Consider the following 19743-nt stretch of genomic DNA (forward strand, 5'->3'; position numbering starts at 1 on the left):
CAACAGTGACTCTGAGTGGCTCATGGAGAGTTAAAAACCAAACAGCCTCTCCCTCCCCCAGAAACCTCCAATAACACTGTTTACAAAAATGGATATGCCAAAACTGTTACCAGTAGTCCTTGTCTAGCAACTGCCTCATTTTAGCGACCGTTCACAGTTGCAACAGTGATGAAAAAGTAACTTTGCAACCAATCCTTGCATTTACAACCCTTGCAGGTGTGGAAAGCAAAGGAAAGCTGAAGTCAGGTCGTAAGCACAGTCGTGGTTTCACTTAGCAACCCCTTGCTTTACAACCAAGTCGCCGGTCGCAATGGTGGTCACTAAACAAGGACTACCTGTATATAGCACATACCCAGGGTCAAAAAAAGCATTCCACTCCTATCAGTAGCAGTAAATAAACACACCAGCCAACAGGCTCACTCTCTTGCCTTCCAGAGCCTGTCCTTCCTTTTTTGCCTGGCAGAGTTGGGGAGGTTCCCAGGGGTGGCACCACTTGGCACAAGAGGCCTTGGGGTGCTGACTGGGCAGCCTTGCTGGGAGACCTTCTCAGTCAGGCCAATGTGAGTTGTGAGGCCACCGCTGCCTGGTCACTTCCTTTCCTGGGACATTTCTTGTGGCCCAGCCTGCATGTCTGTGTGGCGCTCAGCCCTCTGGCCTTGCTGGTTGGGATCCTCACTGCCTCCAAACTATTTTTGCAAGCTGCAGAGACTGATGTGGGCTGCTGGTTTAAATCCCCTGGTGTGGCGTGTCCTGATTTCCAGATGCAGTTGCTGTAAGTCACCCTCAGTAAACCGACACAGCAGCTTTAATGCCACAGGAAAGCTGAGAGAAGCAGGTTAAATAGACTCTTACTGATGGTGTGGTTCCAGGTCTTTCCATGGGTTCCAGAGCAACAGGTTGGCCCAAGGAAGAGGCCATGATTTTTCCTGGAGATCTGGTACCTAGTTCTGGATGGCCAAGATTGATTCCCAAAACAGTCAGGAAAGAACCTCAGTTGGAACCAATGTTGAGAGAAGCTGAAGGGCTGGTATAAATATGCAGAGAAGGGCCTCTCCCACAAGTACTGCCTATTTGCTCTGCTGGAGAAATCCTCAACCTGCCCGGTCTTGAATTCCAGCATGGACCCTCTATTTTCGCTCCAGGAGCCTGTTGCTCCACTGGAGGGAGAGCAGATTCTAGTATATTCATCTTCCACTGTGTCCTTTCTCAAAAAGTTGGTTGTCTGAAGCTCTTCCCTTTCACCTGTCCTGGTATCTCTGTCTCCTGCAACCTCTGATCCTGAACCCTTCCCCATCAGAGGCAGACATGACATAGTGGGGCAAGAAAAACCTCATCCTTGTGAATGGGAATTCAGGACAGCCCCCACCGTTCAGGTAGAGATTAATTTATTGATTAGAGGGAGGCAGAAACTGACGTCTGAATAGAGGCAGAAAGACCAAAATGACTCTGAAATTCACATTGTCATTTTATGATGCACTATGAGATTTCCCAGAAGCATCTAAGTTTTGTGGCTTTAAATGTTCTGATGGTTTTTGAGCAGTGATTCCTCTCCGGTCCCAAGCCTCCCCTCCTGCTTTCAAAGTGAAAAGAGTTTCAGGAGCCATTGGTGAAATGCCAGAAAGTGTGGGGGGGAGAGAGGTTCAGAGGGGGAAAAATGCTAAAATTTGTTCTAGAATTTTGTGTAACAAGACAGAGAAAAATGCCCTGTGCAGTGAGGACAACAATTCTCTTTGGCTTGAAAAGCTCTGCAGGTTAGGAACATCGATCTCACATCAAGAAAAACAGCCTCTTTGCATAATTCCTTAAGAATTATGAACATTTAGAAAGCTATTAACTTTTTTTTAAAACCTCTTGTTTACAGAATGATGATGGGAAGATTCGGTAAGTAAAAGATTTTAACTTGGAAAATAAAAGTATTTTGAGGGCAAGATGCAAAGAAGTGAAGTTGTGGCTTAAATTGTGGCTTGAACTCTTCATATTTTATTATGGTTACTGTGACATAATGTTTGTCATTATCACCTCTGTGTTAGCATTTTGTGTCTGGGTTGACTGTAGTTTTGCTCAGTCCAGTATTTCCTGTTGCAAAAGTCTCCAAAAGAGGGACGGATTAAAACTTTGTTCCATTCCATTCCTTTGTTCTAATCCTGACGAAGCTGGGATGCTGTATTGACCCAATAGGAAGGTGGTTCCTGGAAGGTGTGGGTGTGTATATGCCTGTGTACTTTTGTGTTTCTGTGTGTGAGAGTGGTTTGTGTATGCAAGAGAAGGACTGCTATTTGCAGATGCAGACTCAATTAATTTGATAAATGGGGTGTCATAGTTTACAGGCAATTAAATTTAACCAGTAGTTATTAATTCAGGCAGAAATTTGTTTTCCTGGAATCTACTGTTTTGTGGGAATGTGGCTTCTGACATGTATCTATGTACACCTATCTATATACACATAGGAACAGTACATGTGTACATATATACAAGTATAGTCTTACACACAGATACATGCACACATTTATAAGGAGGAAAAATCCCCAGGATTTAGTTGGGAAACAAGGTAGTGCACAAGATTTTTGACTTGTGTTTATATTTATTTATTCGTTTGGAAAACAATATCATCTTAAATTCAAAACCATATTCCTTCTGGATAAAATACTATGTCTGGTCATGTTTTCATTTTATGCTGTGCTCTGTGCATTCTCAAGTACTGAACAAAAATAGTAATGATGTATAAATTTCTGCAGTGAATTCTCACTATTTTAATAGTGTCTTTTAATAAAACCTTTCTTTTTCTCTCTTACACCAGAGCGAGATGCCTTTGATACACTCTTTGACCATGCCCCAGATAAACTAAGTGTAGTAAAAAAGGTAAAACGTTGTTTGATGAGCTTGTTTACTCCAGGTCTAAGCATCATCAGAGGCCGGTTTATGCAATAGAATGAGGAACCGGATGGGTCTTGCCCTGAGAGCAAGAACTCATGGAATACAGTAGATGTCTGCTAAGGATTCCATATCCCATCCCAGAGAAAAGAAAAGAGGGAGAGAAAAAAAGAGAAGTGTCTCGAAAAGAAGACGCATCCCAGCTCACTTTTGTCTCCGATGACCCAGCCGCTTCCTTCAGCCTTGCCCATTCTGTGCCCTGGGAAATAAGGCTCTTGATAGCAAGACATCAAGGCAGCTTAGTGAACTGGCTGATAAGCCCCCATCAGTTTCTGTCTTTATTTAAGATGCAGTGGCAGATGTGGGAGGGAGGGAGGAAATCCAAGAGATGAATTAGGTTTCACAGAACTATAGTTACCTGGGGTTGAGTTCAACTTGAGGGGGACCTTCTCCTCAGTGCTACATCTGCTCACAAGAATAAGCACGTGGAACACTATTAGACTTCTCAGGCAGTTGTGTGAAACTGGTCCCAGTTCCCCTAAATTCCGAATACTATAAAGTGTGTACAACACTACGGTGTCTGTGAGAGGGGAGGGGCAGAGTGATGCAAGCAGAAGTATGGGGTCGTGATGTGAGCCCCGCCCCTCTTCTATGTGCATCCCTGTGTTTCAGGTAAATGGGGCGGGGCTCCGAGCACTTGTGGATGCCGCTGGTGCAGGGTCCAACCAAATGCCTGGGAGACTTGAATGTTGCTTTGAATTCCAAATAGTTCGATTCTGTTGTTGTTTTTTAAAGGATTTGAATATTGGTCGTGTATTTGTTTCACTGATCACTGTATTTTTCCCCCTTTTCAGTCCTTGATCACTTTTGTAAACAAGCACTTAAACAAGCTGAATTTGGAAGTGACAGAATTAGAAACCCAGGTAAGAGGCATTCAGGAACAACACTGGGCGTTTACACTCCAGGTATTTGGACCAGTAATAAAAGCCTCTGACGGCACATTTAGAACTATTTTGGTAATCAGCTTATTTTGTTGCTTAGGCCCCCAAATATTGATGGGAGATTTTCCGGGGAGGTTTTTCCATTTTGGAACTGAATATGTCTTTGCTTTTGGTGTTTCTGCAAAAAAAAAAGTTGGAAAAGTAAAGAGGTAAAGCTATATAGGATGCAGTTAGTTTTCTTGGCAGCATTGTGGAAGTGGTTTGCCATGACCTTTTTCCAGAATGTTTTTCCGTATCCCAATCTAGCCTACTGCTGTAGGGTTTCCTAGTGGTCTCCCATCCAAATATTAACCAAGTACAGTTGTGCTTAGCTACCACTCAGCTGCCACCTGCTCAGCCAAAAGGAGACTTACACGACATTTTTATTTGTATCCCCAACAAAACAAAACAAAATACACCAGGAGATTATGCTGATGTTTCACTGTGATTGTTCCCAATGTTCGGTGGGATGATTTTTGGAAATGTGAGTTCTAAAGATTAACTGTGTCTATATGACCACTATGTCTGTCCTTTCCATTTGCCCCCATGTGGCCATACTTTTAATTTTCTTTCCTTTCTCCCAGGAAGTAGAGCTTTATGTATCTGCAGAGGTTGCCGTATGGAAAAACATGAGTTGGTCTCTTTCTGTTGAACAGAACAGAACAGACTTTTGCTTCCTTTCCTGTTCCAGATTGAACAGTGGCTCTTTTAACTGTTTGGAAAGGGATCAGAAATGCCTCCATGTCCCCAACTTACCGGTCTCAGGGAGGGGTCTAGAGCAGTGGGACATTTTTGGGGTCTTTGGGAGGGTTGCCCAAATTATTTTGGGGTTGGCAGGCAACTATCGGGGATATTGCTTAATTCATTTTTATGTTAGTTGATTCTGGCAGGGTAGATAAAACTTTACCTTATTAGATTTAGTTGTTACACTAAGTCTAGTTAAATAGCTTTAATAAACTAAATAATACTAATACTTTTATCCAGCCCGACTTTCAGTGACTTGAGAGATGGCCTGGTGAAGTGGTTAAGGTGCTGGATTAGAAACTAGGAGACTCTGTGTTCAGGTCCTCCCTTAGGTGTGAAAGCCAGCTCAGTGACTTTGGGTCAGTCCCACCCTCTCAGCTCAACCCACCTCACAGGGTTGTTGTTGTGAGAAAATAAGAGGAGGGAACATTAGGTATACTCTTGAGTTGACCAATAAACGAATTAAACAACCCATGACCCATTGGATCATCATTTCAGAGATATTCCCTTACCAAATTCTTCAATGCCTTGAACAACAGCAGAGCTTCTAATGTACTGCCTTCACTGGAAAAGTTCTTAAAAATTCAAGGAGATATTCAGAGATGTATCTGCCTTGAAAGTAGCCAATGTTGAACCGTAGAGCACAGATGAACAGGAAATGGTGTATACTTGGTGTTACTGATGGGACTTCTCAAAGACTACGTTGTTCCTCTCCACCACTTCTTCTTAAACCCTGAGAGTTTGGATCAGAAGGTGAGCAGGAATCACATCAGGCCCGTTTCTGCATACAGGGACCGGCCGGGTTACTATATGGAAATGTTTTATGACATTTTGTGTTATGTCATAAAATGTTTTATGATGGTTTTTGTGCCATAAAATGGTTTATAAAATTTGCCAAATTTCTATTCCATTGGAGTCAAGGGTCCAAGATTTTGGACACATTCTTTAAGTTAGCCTATTTGAGGTACCTTGGTTCAAAAATTGTTGCCCTACGACGCACCATTTCGCCCAGTTAAAGGTTACAAAGTATCAAACAGACACGAGAGTTTCGTGACATACTGTATGGATAGATGATAGCACTACCGAACTGACTCGGGCTAATCTTGAAGAAGCCAGGCTGAGTTGTCATGGCAAGGACTCAGATGGGAGACCACCAGGAACTGCCAGTGCTGTAAGGGAGACTGAGAAGAAGCGGGTGGGAAGTGCTTCCATGTTGTGGCCAAGAAAACAAAGTGGGTGTGTCTGTGTCATCACCAGGTGTGGGGTTTGACTCGTATACCTTAAACAATTGTGCATCAAGGTTATGGTCTTGCGTGCCCATGGCAAAGAATTCTTAGATACAGTATGACTCCAATTTTATTTGAACTAAAGCCATTCTCCTATGGAAGACAAGCCTGCAGTTAATTTACATGTGGTATTTCTCCCAATAGCATAAAGCAGGCACGGTTGCACTCCTGGATCTCCGCCAGCTTTCCACAGTTGGATGCTGGTTGAAACCCGGATGGGAATCGACCCATTCCTGGGTCTCCTGGGAGCTCTTGGGTCGTTCTTCTGGACCTCCTTTACTGTTTCCCTCCCTGACTGCAAATTAATACCCCAGACGGTGGAATATTCTGCCCAGGTGCAGCCTGCCCAAAACACCCCCGAAAGGGGTGTCGGGCATGTTGGTGTGGGAGATCTTCCGCCCCTTGATGCTGGTTGGGTTTGTTGGCCTCCTCCTCATTTCTGGCCCTTCTCCTCAGTTTGCAGATGGCGTATACTTGGTGCTGCTGATGGGACTTCTCGAAGACTACTTCGTTCCCCTCCACCACTTCTTCTTAACTCCTGAGAGTTTGGATCAGAAGGTGAGCAGGAGTCGCATCAGGCCCGTTTCTGCATACAGGGACTAGTCGCAGCTGTGTGAAGATGTGCTGGGAAACTTTGGCTTGAATCTTAGCTACAGAACAAATCACCTCAGCAGCTGGCAAGTCGCAGCAGCGGACCCAGAAGCTTCACTGTGATGCCTTTGTTAGTGCGTGTGTGTCTGTGTGTGAGACAGTGGTGATGAGACTGATCTAAAAATAAATAGCTTTGTCTCATCCAGTGGCAACACCAGCCTGCATGTGAAAGTTAACTGGGATTGATGGGGTTAGCTGCTGGATGGGAGACCACCAGGTGACCAGCTTTGTCCCCACTGTTGCAAATTCTGATTGCTGTACAGTGAGAAAGAGATGGGCCGATTCCCCTTTTTTCAACAAGACCAAAAGAGCTCTGTGGCATTTTAGGGTGCAGGGAATAATGCATTCATTTCAGGGATTGGGAAGCTATGTGTTTCTGTATCCAGGGCACTAAGAGGGCGTTGTCAATAATGCTGCAGTAGAAACAGTATCTTACTGGACTCTGAATGCACCAGAAAAGGTAAACATAGACCTCTGGAATTCCTTGATCTTGGTGCAGTGCCTGGCACTGTCAGCAGGGGGCAGCAGTAATAAATGAGAATTAAGCAAGAATTGAAAAGTGCAATCAACTTTTTTTTTAATCACCATTAATTCCAAGGGGGAGAACACTTTTGCCTGTTTTTACTGCCCCAGCTTACATTGCTATGGATAATTTTAATTAAATTGTTTCCTGCTGTGCCAATGTAATCCTTAATGCTGGCCCTTAAAAAAAAGGGAGAGAGAAAAAGAGAGGGAGTTGTGGAAAACTGTGCTGTCCTGCCACAAGGAGACATCTTTCGTCCACTCAGATGCACTTTTATAAAACAAAATGTAAATGTCATTGATCCTGCAGGATTATTAGAATCTGCACTAGATCTGGCTTTTTATAATATACTGTAGTCCTCAACAAAGGAGGTTGGCATTTATACTCCATCCGCTGCATTCTTATTGAGGTACAATGGATGACTTGTTTATTGATGCTCAGATTGCCTCATCGGGACTCGGAAGCTAAGCAGGTCAGGCTCGATTAGGACTTGGATGAGAGAACACCAGGAAATCCCAGAGCTTGGCTTAGAGTGGGAGATTAAAAGATATCCCAGAACAAGATTCTGCGTTCATGACATTGCCAAGACACCCACATGCACAGGTCCCTGGCACGTTTACTTTTACCGTTACTAATTGGTTCATTAAATTAACTCCTTTTGTCGGCCAGGAGACTGTCTGCTTGATTAACTCTGAACATGGTTTTATATAGTTCTTTCTGGAGGCTTTCAGGTGATGAGAACGTAGGCAGCATGATCCATGCTCCTGCTTGCATTAAAGGCTCCTTGTTCCTGGAAAGCTAGTGTGTCAGGGAGAGGCGTTCCAGTGTCCCCCTGAAGAGCAGCTGATTTACAATATTCAGGGAAGGGTCTCCTCTGTCAGGGAAGGTTGTACACACGACTGTGATCCCCCCCACGGTGGCGTAATTGACCTGCAACATAGGCCGTTTCAACGTGATCCATATGTATAGGGTCACTTTTATAGTGAGGTGGGTGATGTAAGAATTTAATAAATAAATAAATAAATTTTCCTGAAGGGAAGGCAGCCCTGAATGTAAGAGGCCCAAAAGAAGAATAGACAGAAAAAAATTAAGGCAATTAGAAATCCTGCCCAGGTAGAGAGACTGTCCAGTTGCAACACATGTAAAAAAAAAAAAATGGGCAGAGCTTCAGTTGCACCATTGCATCTGCCCTCTTGACTTTTTTGACCACACCCTGTGGACAGCACTGCAAGCAGAGAATGTAAATATATATAGTCCTAGAAGGCATCCAGGTGAGCCTAAGTCAGTGTTTTTCAACCTGGGAACTTTAAGATGGGTGGACTTCAACTCCCAGAATTCCCTAGCCAACTCCCCAGAATTCTGGGAGTTGGTCCACCCATCTTAAAGTTCCCAAGGTTGAAAACACTGGCCTAAATGAAGAATACCAGGTTTAGCCCCTCCACGAATCAGGTGAATTCAGCTCACAAAAGCTTCTGCCTTTTCATAACATCGGTTAGCGGGAAAAGGGGTTACCAGGCGTTACAAGAATCTGATCCCATCTTTTTATTGGCTGGTTCCTTCTGCAGGTTCACAACGTCTCCTTTGCTTTTGAGCTGATGCAAGACGCGGGGCTCAAGAAACCGAAAGCGCAACCTGAAGGTACCGCCTGAGGACCTGGGTTCTCGTGAAACAAACTTGGGACCCTCCCTGTGGATTTTTATGTCTGACCGGAAGAGATGGACAACGGTTCATCCTGCAAACGAGATCAGTGTTTTGCCACTGTCTTCTGCATCTTTTATGCTCCGTTTGCAAGATATTTACAGATTGTCCAAACTATTTACAGGTAGTTCTTGCTTAATGACCACAATTGGAACTGGAATTTTGGTTGCTAAGCAAAGCAGTCATTAAGCAGATCCAACCCAATTTTATGACCTTTTTTGTGGTGGTCGCTAAGCAAATCACCGCAGGTGTTAAGTGAACCAGGTGGTCGTTAAATGAATCACACGGTTCCCCATTGATTCTGCTTGCCAGAAGCTGGCCAGGAAGGTTGAAAATGGTGACCATGGGATGCTGTGATGGTCGTAAGTGTGAGGACTGGCCATAAGTAATTTTTTCCAGCACTGTTGTGTATGCAAACCATCACTAAACAAATGGTTGTTAAGTGAGGACTACCTGTAGTCAGGGAAGTCAGCTTGCCCAACTTGACTGCCAGAAAAGGTTTTAAAAAAATGAAAAAGACAAAAGCAACTTGTAGCAGATTGCAGCTGGCACGTTCTGTCATTAGCAGTTACCATCAGAAAACAGGCCGGGGTTTTGTTGCCAGCAAGAAGGGAACTATGCAGCAGGCAGGCAGGCAGGCAGGCAAGGGAGCAGTTTGTGCAGTGGCACCACGGGGTGTGTGACTTGCCATATTTTGCCCTACTTTGCTGCAACCCTGTGCCAGTCTTGGAAATTATCCCAAGAGACAGTTATTGGTTATGTGTAGTGCTCAGAGTTAAAACATTTATTTTGGAATTAAGGTGAACTAACATTTAACATTATGATTTCTGGAAATATTACATTAATTCCAGTGTGTCCGTTTGTTTAGGGTAGTGTTTCTCAGCCTTAGCAATCATAAAATGTATGGCCTTCAACTCCCAGTATTAGCTGGCTGGGGAATTCTGGGAGCTGAAGTCCATGCATCTTAAAGTTGCAAACATTGAGAAACCCTGGTTTAGGGTGAAGTTTTATCCTTAGTGCCAGTTTTGGTTTATGTGTTTATGGGTTAAACCTCCTGTTGGCATCAGGGTGAATTCGGGCTTAGGCTTTCTTGAGATCCAAAGCTAATTTCAGTGTGAGAGTCCTAAAATTATCCTGTGGCTGGGGGTGCTTGTTCAGGTGTAAAGATTCCTGTTGGCATTGGAGTGAATTTAGGATTAAGCTTCTCTAGGAAGAAATAATCTGGGGGACAGCCGTAGAGCAAGCTTTTATCTTTAGTGCTAGTCTAAGAATGATCCTGCGGCACAGATTTTGTTTGAACACCTGGACCTAAACATTCCTTCTGGAATGAAGTAGAATTTAAGATTCAGACCTCCTTGATATCTTAGGTTTTTATTTAATGGCTTCATTGAGGGTGAGGTTTTATTGTTTTAGAATTGCCCTACAGCACAGTTTTAGTTTACATGTAACGCTTAGGGTTTAAAATTCCTAGTGGAGTTGGGGCAGATTTAGGGTTAAGGTTAAGCTTCCTATAAAGCGTAGATATGATTATGATGGAGTGATTTAAGGAGAGGGCTTTATGCTTCGCATGAGTGTTAGAACTGTCCTACAATGCAGTTTATGTATTAGGGTGAAAAAAATGCTTGTTATTAGGGTATACTTAGCATGAAGCTTAAAAATACTCCGATGAATAGGTTTTGAGTGAGTTTGAATGCTTAGTCCCTACCTTAGCCTTACTGTGTGGTGAGATTTCTTTTGAAGTGTAATACTTTAGGATTAAATAGTGCTTATTGGCATTAGCATAATTTTACAGTTAGGATTAGGCCTCCTTGAGGTCTTCAGTTGAAAATATTTGAGCAATGCCTTGTGAGTGAGGTCTTAGAATTATTCTGTGGCAGTTTTTTTTTAATGTTTGATGGTTGTGGTTAAATTATTGATTGATTGATTTTTAACACATATATAGCTGCCCGTCTTGTTACTGTGACTCTGGGTGGCTAACAAGTAATTAACACCCTGCCCCCAAACAACAAAGAACCCAAAATAATTAAAAAAGAAAAATTTGCATTAGGGTGAACTTAGGGTTAAGCATCCTTGAGACCTTAGGGTAACTTTAGAATGAGTTTTTTTAGTTAGAATTAGGAGTGGTGTCTGCATTATAGCCTGTGAAATCAATTGACATCAATTGAATCCCAGAAAATAAAGAAAAAACAAATCCAGACAGAGGACAGCAAGGAAAAATTAAAAATGGCCCATTGCCAACAAAAACCAGGCTAGTAACATAAATCTATAGCTGGTCTGCTCTTGGTTGGTAATCTGCAGAAAGCAAATTGGCTGGCCTGTGTTTTGCCAGCAAGCAAGAAAGTGTTGACTGCGCTTGAGCATCTGTACTGATGTCACTGCATAAGTCCTGTGACTCAGGTAGAGGAGAGGCTTGTGTAGAAATGTCACTGTGGGGTGCAACTTGTCATAAATTGCCCCTCTTAACAATGTATATTTGTACATTCAGGCCCAAGGCTACATTCTTCCAATAGCAGCACTCTTGAATGCCTGCCTTTTAATTTCATGAAATGCAGTAAAGATGTGTTATCCAGAAATATCTCCAAAAGACAATTTGGGGGTGGGATATGGTTCACGGGAGGAAGTAAAAAAATAAATTATGGTGACAAAATATATCACAAAGAATTCTTTCTTTTTATTACAGTAAAATTTTAGAATTTAATTTTCGGAATCCAGCATTTCCTTTATCTTGCTGCTTTCCTGGATAAAACTTGTTCTCCACAATTAAAATGGCCTGCCTTCCTGTTACTTCAGCCCATTATTCCATGCCTTATACCCTGGAAAATGAGAAAACAATTCTTGTTCTTCTTGTCCATGACATCCATTCAGATACTTGATAACCCCCTTTGGCTGACTTTTCACAAGCCAGACACCCACCTCCTTCAGTCTTCCTCCATAGGTCTCAGCTTGCAATCCCCTGATTGTCTTTGCTTCCCTTTTCCAAATCTGTCCTGATTTATCTAACTCCTCCTGAAATGTTGGTGCTCAGAGTGAGATGCAGTTCCTGGGTCTGGACAAATTGGAATGATTATTTCCTGTGATTTGGAAACTCTAGTTTGGTTGATGTAGCTTAAAATTGCATTGGCTTCTCTACAGTCTTGGTTTATATTTAGATTGCAGTCAAATAGTATTACCAAGCAAGGTTCGCCCACCCCAAGATTTTTTTGTTTGTTACGCTTCATGCTTGTCCCTCTGTTAGGTTTATTCTCAACGCTTTTCAGTTTGAATTGGTCATACCTGCCATCCCACTCGGTTTTGTATCATCTGCAGATTTGAGAAGCATTCCCTCACCCTCTTCGTCCAAGTCATGAATGAAAACGTTACGGAATCTTAAGGCTATGAAAATCCCAGACTGGTTCTTGTGAACTTCCAGTTCAATAAGCAGCCCAACATTGCATTGGTCTTCTTTGCTACCACGTGAATCAAAGTTTTATTTGATTAATCTGCCAACAAAGCTATGTATTTTATTCATTCATTTATTTGAATTTATTTATGTAGACTTGGTTTAAATTATTGTTGTGATGTCATCATTGGCAGAACTTTTAATCATGGGTTTTATGAATGCTGATTTTCATTTAAAGATTGATTTTTTTTTTTTTTTCAAAATTTATGAGCTAAGTTCATATGCAGGGCAGAGGTTTCACGTGCTTGATTTCTAGCCTACCAGAAAGGTCTTTGACAATTCTTGTTAATGAAAATAAGATGAATGGGCAATGGCTAGGAAGTCCCTTGGTGCAAGCAAGGCCTATGCAGGTGAGGTTGTCTGGAAGGGCTCTGTGCTCTGTGTTCTGGCAATTATGTTCCAGTGTTGAATTTGTGGTGGAAGAGCTGATCTCTAAAGGTGCAGCATGAAGTTCTGGCAACAGAGGAGTTTCATTTGCAAGTCAACATTTGCAACTGGCTCTCCCTGCAGACAGTCCCCCATGTTCCTGTGAAGGCAGGCCACTGCAGTGATACCTCCAGAGAGACTGCTCCATTACGTGTATGTGGCTTTTGTGTTTCCCACACCGGTCTCCAGAGAAACGGGCTGATGGTTCAAAGGCTAGTGAAGTCTCTGACCTGGTTGTTCCCTCGGGGGTTTAGGCCAGGATGCGAAGGGAGCCCTGCTGTTGATTTGGTGTTGTGTTTTTTATGGATTGTGAATAGGGCAGGTTCTTAGACCGTGGGTGTGTGTCACATTGGTCGGTTTTAGTTGTTTCATTGAACAAGTTGTGTTGACCTTTGAATTTTAATCTTCTGTTCGTTGCCTAGGGTCTCTGTTGTGAGATGTGTGGCCATATACTTGAGATGGATGGATGGATGGAGTCGATTCTCATTATTTGCAAATTCCATATTTGTGAATTCGCCTACTTGCTAAAATTTATTTGTAACCGTAAAATCAATATCCGCAGTGCTTACATAGTCATTCGTGGACATGCAGAGCAGCGAAAAATGTCGTTGCTTGACACACCTGTTCCCAGGTGAGGCTTCAGTATTCACTAATTCAGTGTTTGTGGCGACTTCATAGCACGTGACTACCACGAATAATGAGAATCCTCTGTAGGTAGGTAGACAGAGCAAGCAGGTGGCCCTTTGTGTTTTGAATGGATCCAGAAATCTTGCACTTATCAGCTCATTTGGACTCTGCATTTAAATGCCTTCCAGAAGTTCTGCAGAATGTTTCTTGAGTGGTCAGGCTGAACATTTCAAAGGTTCCAGGGGCCAGCAGATCTTGGCTATCGTGAAAAAGCTAAGCAAGGTCAGACATGGAATTGGACGGGAAACCATAAGAAAACCCAACATCCTGGAAGAAAGCAACGGCAAACCTCTATTCCCATCTTGTAGCCAAGGCGACTGCTTGGCCAGTCAGTCACTGAGACCCATGCTGGACTTGAGGGAGATTTTTCCCTTTCCTTCGGTCTCAGGTCCAGTCCATGACTGATTTTGACAGATAAAAAAAAAAAAGACTAAGCAGGGTTGGACATCCTTATGGAAGAGCCTTCTTGAGAACCAGAGGGCCAACTCTCTTGGCTCTCTGGAAGGCTGTGAAGACCTGGCTTTTCCCCCAGGTGTTACAGCCAGGTAGTTACAGGAGCCCACAACAGAGATGTATTTGTGTTGTGAGTTTGTTACACAGGTGCCTTGGCTCTATATTTATTTTAACTGTACCTTTGGTTTTGTTTACAGGGATTTTGTTGTGTTTTCTTGTGGACTGGTTTGTTAGGCCCCCAGAATTATGTATTTAAGATGGGCAGCCATATGATTTTTTAAAGTCAATTAATTATTACGTGAATAGGAGATCACTGGGCAAACCCAGGGCTGTAAGCTAGACAGGGAAGTTGAAAAGGCCTCCTGGAATAAGGGAGTGCATTATTTCCCTACTTACTGCTGAGAAAACTACGTGGATACATCCGCGAAGTCACCCAGATTCCAACTTGATTTGAAGGCGACTTCGGCTGTCGATTTATCAATCCACCTAGACAGTCCGTCTGCATGTTCCAGCTGGCCAACATGGTCTCTGTGGTTGTGAGCAATTCCCACGCTGGTGGTTGAAGTTCCTTTAAATGAGAAAGAGACCAGAGTGAATAAACCTGCAGGCAGCATTTCTGGTCTGTCCTTGCCCTTTGCCGTTCCTCCCGCGGGGGAGAAAAGGTTTTCTATGCTTTTTTTATCTGTGCCTGCAATTTGCTTTGCAGACAAATTGTCTTCTTGTCCTCTTTTCTTCATGCTGCTGAGTTGCTCATTTTTCAGGCCAACAGATTGCTTCTTCATATGGGGTTAATCTGCTTCTCACCACACTCATAAGAATAAACTCAAACAGTAAGCTGCCAAGCCTGGAAATTTCCACGCCAACACTAAAATCCACTGAAATCCCTAAATCAAGCCATTTCCCACCCCAACCCACCAGCAAAGCTCCAAATCTAAATCAGCATCTTTAGTAAACTGTATCAAAACAAATGTCCTCACCCTTTTTATGGGCATCTCAAAGAGCGAGACTGCCACAGACAAAGGCAGGGGAACAGCCTTGAAGAGCCCCAGCCCCTTTCGTGAGCCTGGAGTCTCCTGCGCCCCTCAGCCAGCGTTTGGCAGCACCTTGGCCTAAAATCAGTGCTGTGGGTTCCTGTCGTTTTAAAACCTTTAAAAGAATCCCTTATAGGTCTCTGGAGTTGGCAGGAAAAAGGAAACTCCCATGAATGTGATACTTGCTATTTTCTTAGTTGAGTCAGCTGTGAAAAGGAATTGATCTAAGAAATTGCAGTTTGTGGGTAGAAGAAGCATCAGTTGCTATTCCTAGGTGATACTTGCCATCTGAATTTGAGGTTTCCCTAATGGAGTTGTGATGGCTCCTTTCCTTTTTCCCTCTTGAATGACTGCAGTTCAGAAGCACGATTTTGTAAAGAAGAGCCACTAAACATTTTCCTTTCCGCTTATCCCATAGATGTCGTCAACCTGGATCTCAAGTCTACCCTGCGGGTTTTATACAACCTGTTCACGAAGTACAAGAACATGGAGTGACCTGAAGCTCTGCAGGGGGCCCACAGGGCATCGCGGGAAACAGCTTTTGATTTCCCTTCCTCTTCTGTCATATGTTGCATTTCCAATCAGCCTTCCCCAACTTGGTGGCCTCCAGCTGGGTTGGTTGGCAGTTCCCATAATCCACAGCCAGTGCAACCAGCTCAAGAACGAGAGTCATTGTCTGACATTCTGGAAGCAGCCAGGTTGGGGATGGCTGATTTCCACCTGCTTCTTCTGCATGCAAGCCCTCCGTGCTTTGAGCCCACAGCCCGCCTTTGGAAGTGCAGTTGAATTCCCTGGAATATCCATGTTACGGTTTCATCTCCTGCAAAGCTGTTGCCCACCGCCTCTCCGTTCAGCACAAGTGCCTTATTCCAACAGTGGGGGCTGCAAGTGGGCCTGGTGCCGTTGCAGAGAAAGTGCCCCGCGGGGAGCTTGGATCCAAGGCACCGCTTTCCTCCGAGTTTCTCCGCATCTCGCCTCGGCCTTGAGCGTCTGAGGGGGCTTTCGATGAGGTGCTCCCATCCCTTCGCCTTGGGCGTGTGGGGGGAGTAACATCGACCTGCCTTGCAGGGTCATTGTACGGCTTGTGAGGATCCTGTAGGGTGAAGGCTCACGGACATGCTGATGGTGATGTGGCAGCTCTTTGTAAAAAAAAAAAAAAAAAGGAAAAAAAAGCATGTGTTTTGGGTGAGAGTGACAGTGACCCATTTGGGGAAAAACAGCTTTACAGGAGTGCTTCTGCCTCCTTTTTGCCCAGATTTAGACACGTTTGGGCTTTCTTTTCATCTTTTGGGGGCTGCAACCTGAGGCTGTTCCCTGAATCTTTGACGGCCTTGCTTCCCCTTCGACGGCACCTGTCCTGCGACTTCATTCCCTGTACTGTGAACCTCCGATGGCCTGGTTCCCTGCTCTGAATAAAGTAGATCTTTTCTGACGAAAGTTCTGGTGTGTGGCGTTGTTGGTTCCCACAAACCCTGGTTTGCACACAGGGGTTCAGCATTGCGGAAGAGCCTGATGCCCTGCAAAGGAATGATCATTTGTGATCTCAAAATGTGCGTTCTTGATATCCTCAGAAAAAGGGGTTAGCTCAAAAATCTTTGCAATTTGTAGTCCAGACTTTCTCTTCTTAAAAAGGGATTGAACACGTGCTGCACACTTTCCGTAAAGATGTTTCCTGAAGTAGGTAACTAGAGCGTCAGTGGCAACAGCCCTGCGAGGTAGGCTGGGCTGAGAGAGAGTGGGCCAAAGTTATCTCCTGGGGGTCTTGAACTTGGCTCTCCCCACTCCATGGCCACTGTCACACTGCCCCACTTCCAATAACCCAGGAGCAGGAAGTATTGTTTTGACAACATGCACGTGCTCCCAGGGTAGTCTGGTTGGGTTGGACGTGCTGCCATGAAGATGATTGGTGCCCAAAGGAAGTGGGATATTTTTGGTCCCATTTTTACCTCTCTTCCTCCCTCCCTGTTCCATGGGAACCTGAGGTGAAAGTCACTCAGAACAGTGTTTCTCAAACTTGGCAATTTTAAGATGTGTGGACTTCAACTCCCAGAATTCCCCAGCCAGCCAAAATGTTATTTATATTATTATAAAATAATAATAATAATTATGAAACCTATTTTTGGAAGAAAAACATGAAAATCCCTATTAAGCTTTAAACTAAAAATGCCTGCTTTAGGCAGTATAAATCACTAACTTAAACTGTAAGCTATGATGAAACAAATCAGCACTTAGAAATCTAATTTTCCAGAAAGCTGAGTTATAGACTCTATACGTAGAAAAATCTAATTTGGGGTGTGGTACAAAACCATGTGTTAAATTATAATCCAGGAATCATTTCCAGTTAGGATTGAACGCTATATTGGGTTTACTTTTTAATCCTATTTGATGCTTTAAGGAATCGGAGGCAAGAATTGCCCATTTGTCTCCACAAGACGAGGTTGCAGATACGATCAGAGGTCGGGATCTGCATGGCTGGTGCTCACGTGGGGGGGACGTGGACACACTGTCGCTCTTCAGGCCACAGCCAGGCTGGCACCCGGGTCACAGGAGAGGCCAGGCCCCCGGCTTCTGCAGAAGCATCTGCCCGCATAATGCCAGGCTGGCGCTGTGATGGTGCTAATCAGATCTGCTGGAGGCCGCTTGCAAACACGGGCTGCACAGAAGGTTGGTTCAAACCAGGATGGAGAACGCCTTCCAGCCACTGGGGTCTTGCTGCTTCTCCTGTCTGGTTGACCTCGGGCGTCTGCTGGCAAGGGCTTTACACGGCCAGTTTTGAAAACTGATTTGACTCATTGCTTCTGAGGACCATCACGTGAGCACACAAGTTGGCCTGACGGACCGATGCTGATCATGCAGCAGCGGTTCCCACACCTATCTGGGCCACACGCCCCAGTTGCTTATGTCACCCTTGGTGGGGCAGTGGCAGCATGTTTGCCTCTCCATGATGATGATGATGATGATGCCAGTCCCAGTTGTGTGTTCTCCATAGCTGGCCTCAGGAACTGCTGGGGACAGGGTCAAAGCTGGGCTCCTTGATAGCTCAGTGCCAGCACTGCCTTTCCAAGTTCATCATGAGTTGGGGGTGCAGCTCCCTCATCAGGCGCCCTCTGCCTCACTGCATGCCCCGTATACCCGCCTAACTGTCAGCTGGGGCTTTTTTGAAGGGGGGCTTGGAGCTGTTTCAGAAATAGCCAACCGAAAAGCCAGGTAACAGGAGAGGCGCATCAATGAAGTTCTCTCCCATTTCATCCCTTGCCTCCCCCTTAGTGCCTGCTGTCAGTCAAGCAACCTGCCATTCTCAGCATCCCCCGGAATTCTCCCCACCTCACTCCGGGCGATCCTTGGCAGGATGGGGACCAAGCCGGGCGAAGCCACTTAACTTGGCTTGCAATAAATAAGGAACAGCACCACTCCCTGGCCTCACTGTGGATGCCGGATGGGGACCACAGTGGGGGACAGCGCAATTTATGCCAGTGTAATTTTATCTCCACTGAAGAACTGGGGGATCTCGGTTACCTGGAGCTGCCCCTCTGTCGTTGCTATCTTTTTATCTGAGTACGTTCTGGGTTCAGCCACTGAAAAGGCGAAAGGTCCCCTGTGCCAGCACTGAGTCACGTCTGACCCTTTGGGGGGATGCTGCTTTCGCAGCACTTTCTTGGCAGACTATAGAGCGGGGTGGTTTGCCATTGCCTTCCCCAGTTGTGACCTTCCCCAGCAAGCTGGGTCCTCATTTTACTGACCTCAGAAGTATGGAGGGCTGAGTCAACCTGAGCCGGCTGCCCGAGAGAGAATCCAGCTTCCACTGGGATCGAACCCGGGTCATGGGGAGAGTCTTCTGTTGCAATACTGCTGCCTACCACTCCATGCCACAAGAGGAAGTAGGGGTTCAGCCACTAGCTGGCAGCAAACGTGGATGAAGACAGCTAAAATCCTCATCCCTGCAAAACTCAGATCCTTGTGCGAAGGAACCTCAAGTCCTTTTGGGTGCAGAAGTTGCCTGAAAGGGCAAACTCCCCCATACCTGCCACAGGTCCAGCCAAATATTCTGAGCAGACAAATGATAGAATTATACCAACATCTGGAGGAATGGGGATGAGTTGTCAGCCAAGGTTTGAGGTCATTTTTTACACACACATACATGTTGCTGTGTGTTCTAAACTGATGCAATCCCAGGAAATAAAGGTTGGGGTTAAGGTGGTGCGGGCAGGATGACACAGGGGGGTTTGGAGGAGGCAAAGGCACCCTGTTGTTGCCACCTTAACGCCTATCGCATTGCACCCTTCTGGTCAGCTCAGAGCCCTGGTCCCTTGCCATGGGTTTCTGGAAAGCCATGACAGTATCCTGCAGGTGGCTTCTCTCAAATGGAAAGCCAAAAATGACACGTTTTCCCCCACATCTGCCCCCACTCATGATTCAGAAGCAGAAGCTCATCTGTCAGCTAAATAAAAAACGAATTAAGCTCTTTTTCCCATTCTCTTGTGCACCCCAGATTCTGGCAAGAAGAAGGTTTTTTGACCCACCTGCTGTGAAGAAGGCGCATCTGCATTTAAAGAATAGAAGTCTTTTAAGTCCACCCAGCCCTTTAGAGGGAAATAGGCTGTCTTTGATGGTGAGGCAGTTCATGTCATGTATTCCCAGTAAATCTCAGTCATAAATTCTAGTTGGAACAGATTTTGGCTTTTCTCAGTTTTTTGGGGGTTTTTAGTTTTTTTTTCTTTCACACAAAGCTGATTTTCTCCTGGCCTGTTTTTGCTTTTGATTTCTTCTTTTATTCTTCTTGGTTGTTTTTTGCACTTGTTGGGAAAAAAATAAAAAATCAATGTCAGCCACTGAACTTTTTTTCTTCCCTTTGGCTTATGGAAATATCGATCTGTGTTTGTACACTTGGAGAGTATTTGGTTTTAGTTTTTGAATTCAGTATGACATTTTTATTAGTTTTGTGGAAAGTAACAGG

General features: G+C 44.5%; 1 protein-coding gene across 3 annotated transcripts in view; it reads left to right on the top strand.

The window, feature by feature from the left end:
* Window positions 1-16176, top strand: part of PARVB (parvin beta) — a 50728-nt gene extending 34552 nt beyond the window's left edge. For 2 of the 3 annotated variants that reach the window (XM_063308284.1, XM_063308282.1), the window contains exons 8-13: window positions 1862-1881; window positions 2798-2859; window positions 3726-3794; window positions 6338-6439; window positions 8621-8693; window positions 15208-16175. In XM_063308284.1, coding sequence (XP_063164354.1) covers window positions 1862-1881; window positions 2798-2859; window positions 3726-3794; window positions 6338-6439; window positions 8621-8693; window positions 15208-15284 — 403 coding nt within the window. In that variant the 3' untranslated portion in view covers window positions 15285-16175. Of the gene's footprint in view, window positions 1-1861; window positions 1882-2797; window positions 2860-3725; window positions 3795-6337; window positions 6440-8620; window positions 8694-15207 lie in introns of all 3 variants that reach the window. The other variant, XM_063308281.1, reaches the window with a different exon arrangement.
* Window positions 16177-19743: the final 3567 nt, after the last annotated feature.

Source organism: Candoia aspera, chromosome 7, assembly GCF_035149785.1.
Source record: "Candoia aspera isolate rCanAsp1 chromosome 7, rCanAsp1.hap2, whole genome shotgun sequence".
Classification (NCBI taxonomy): Eukaryota; Metazoa; Chordata; class Lepidosauria; order Squamata; family Boidae; genus Candoia; species Candoia aspera.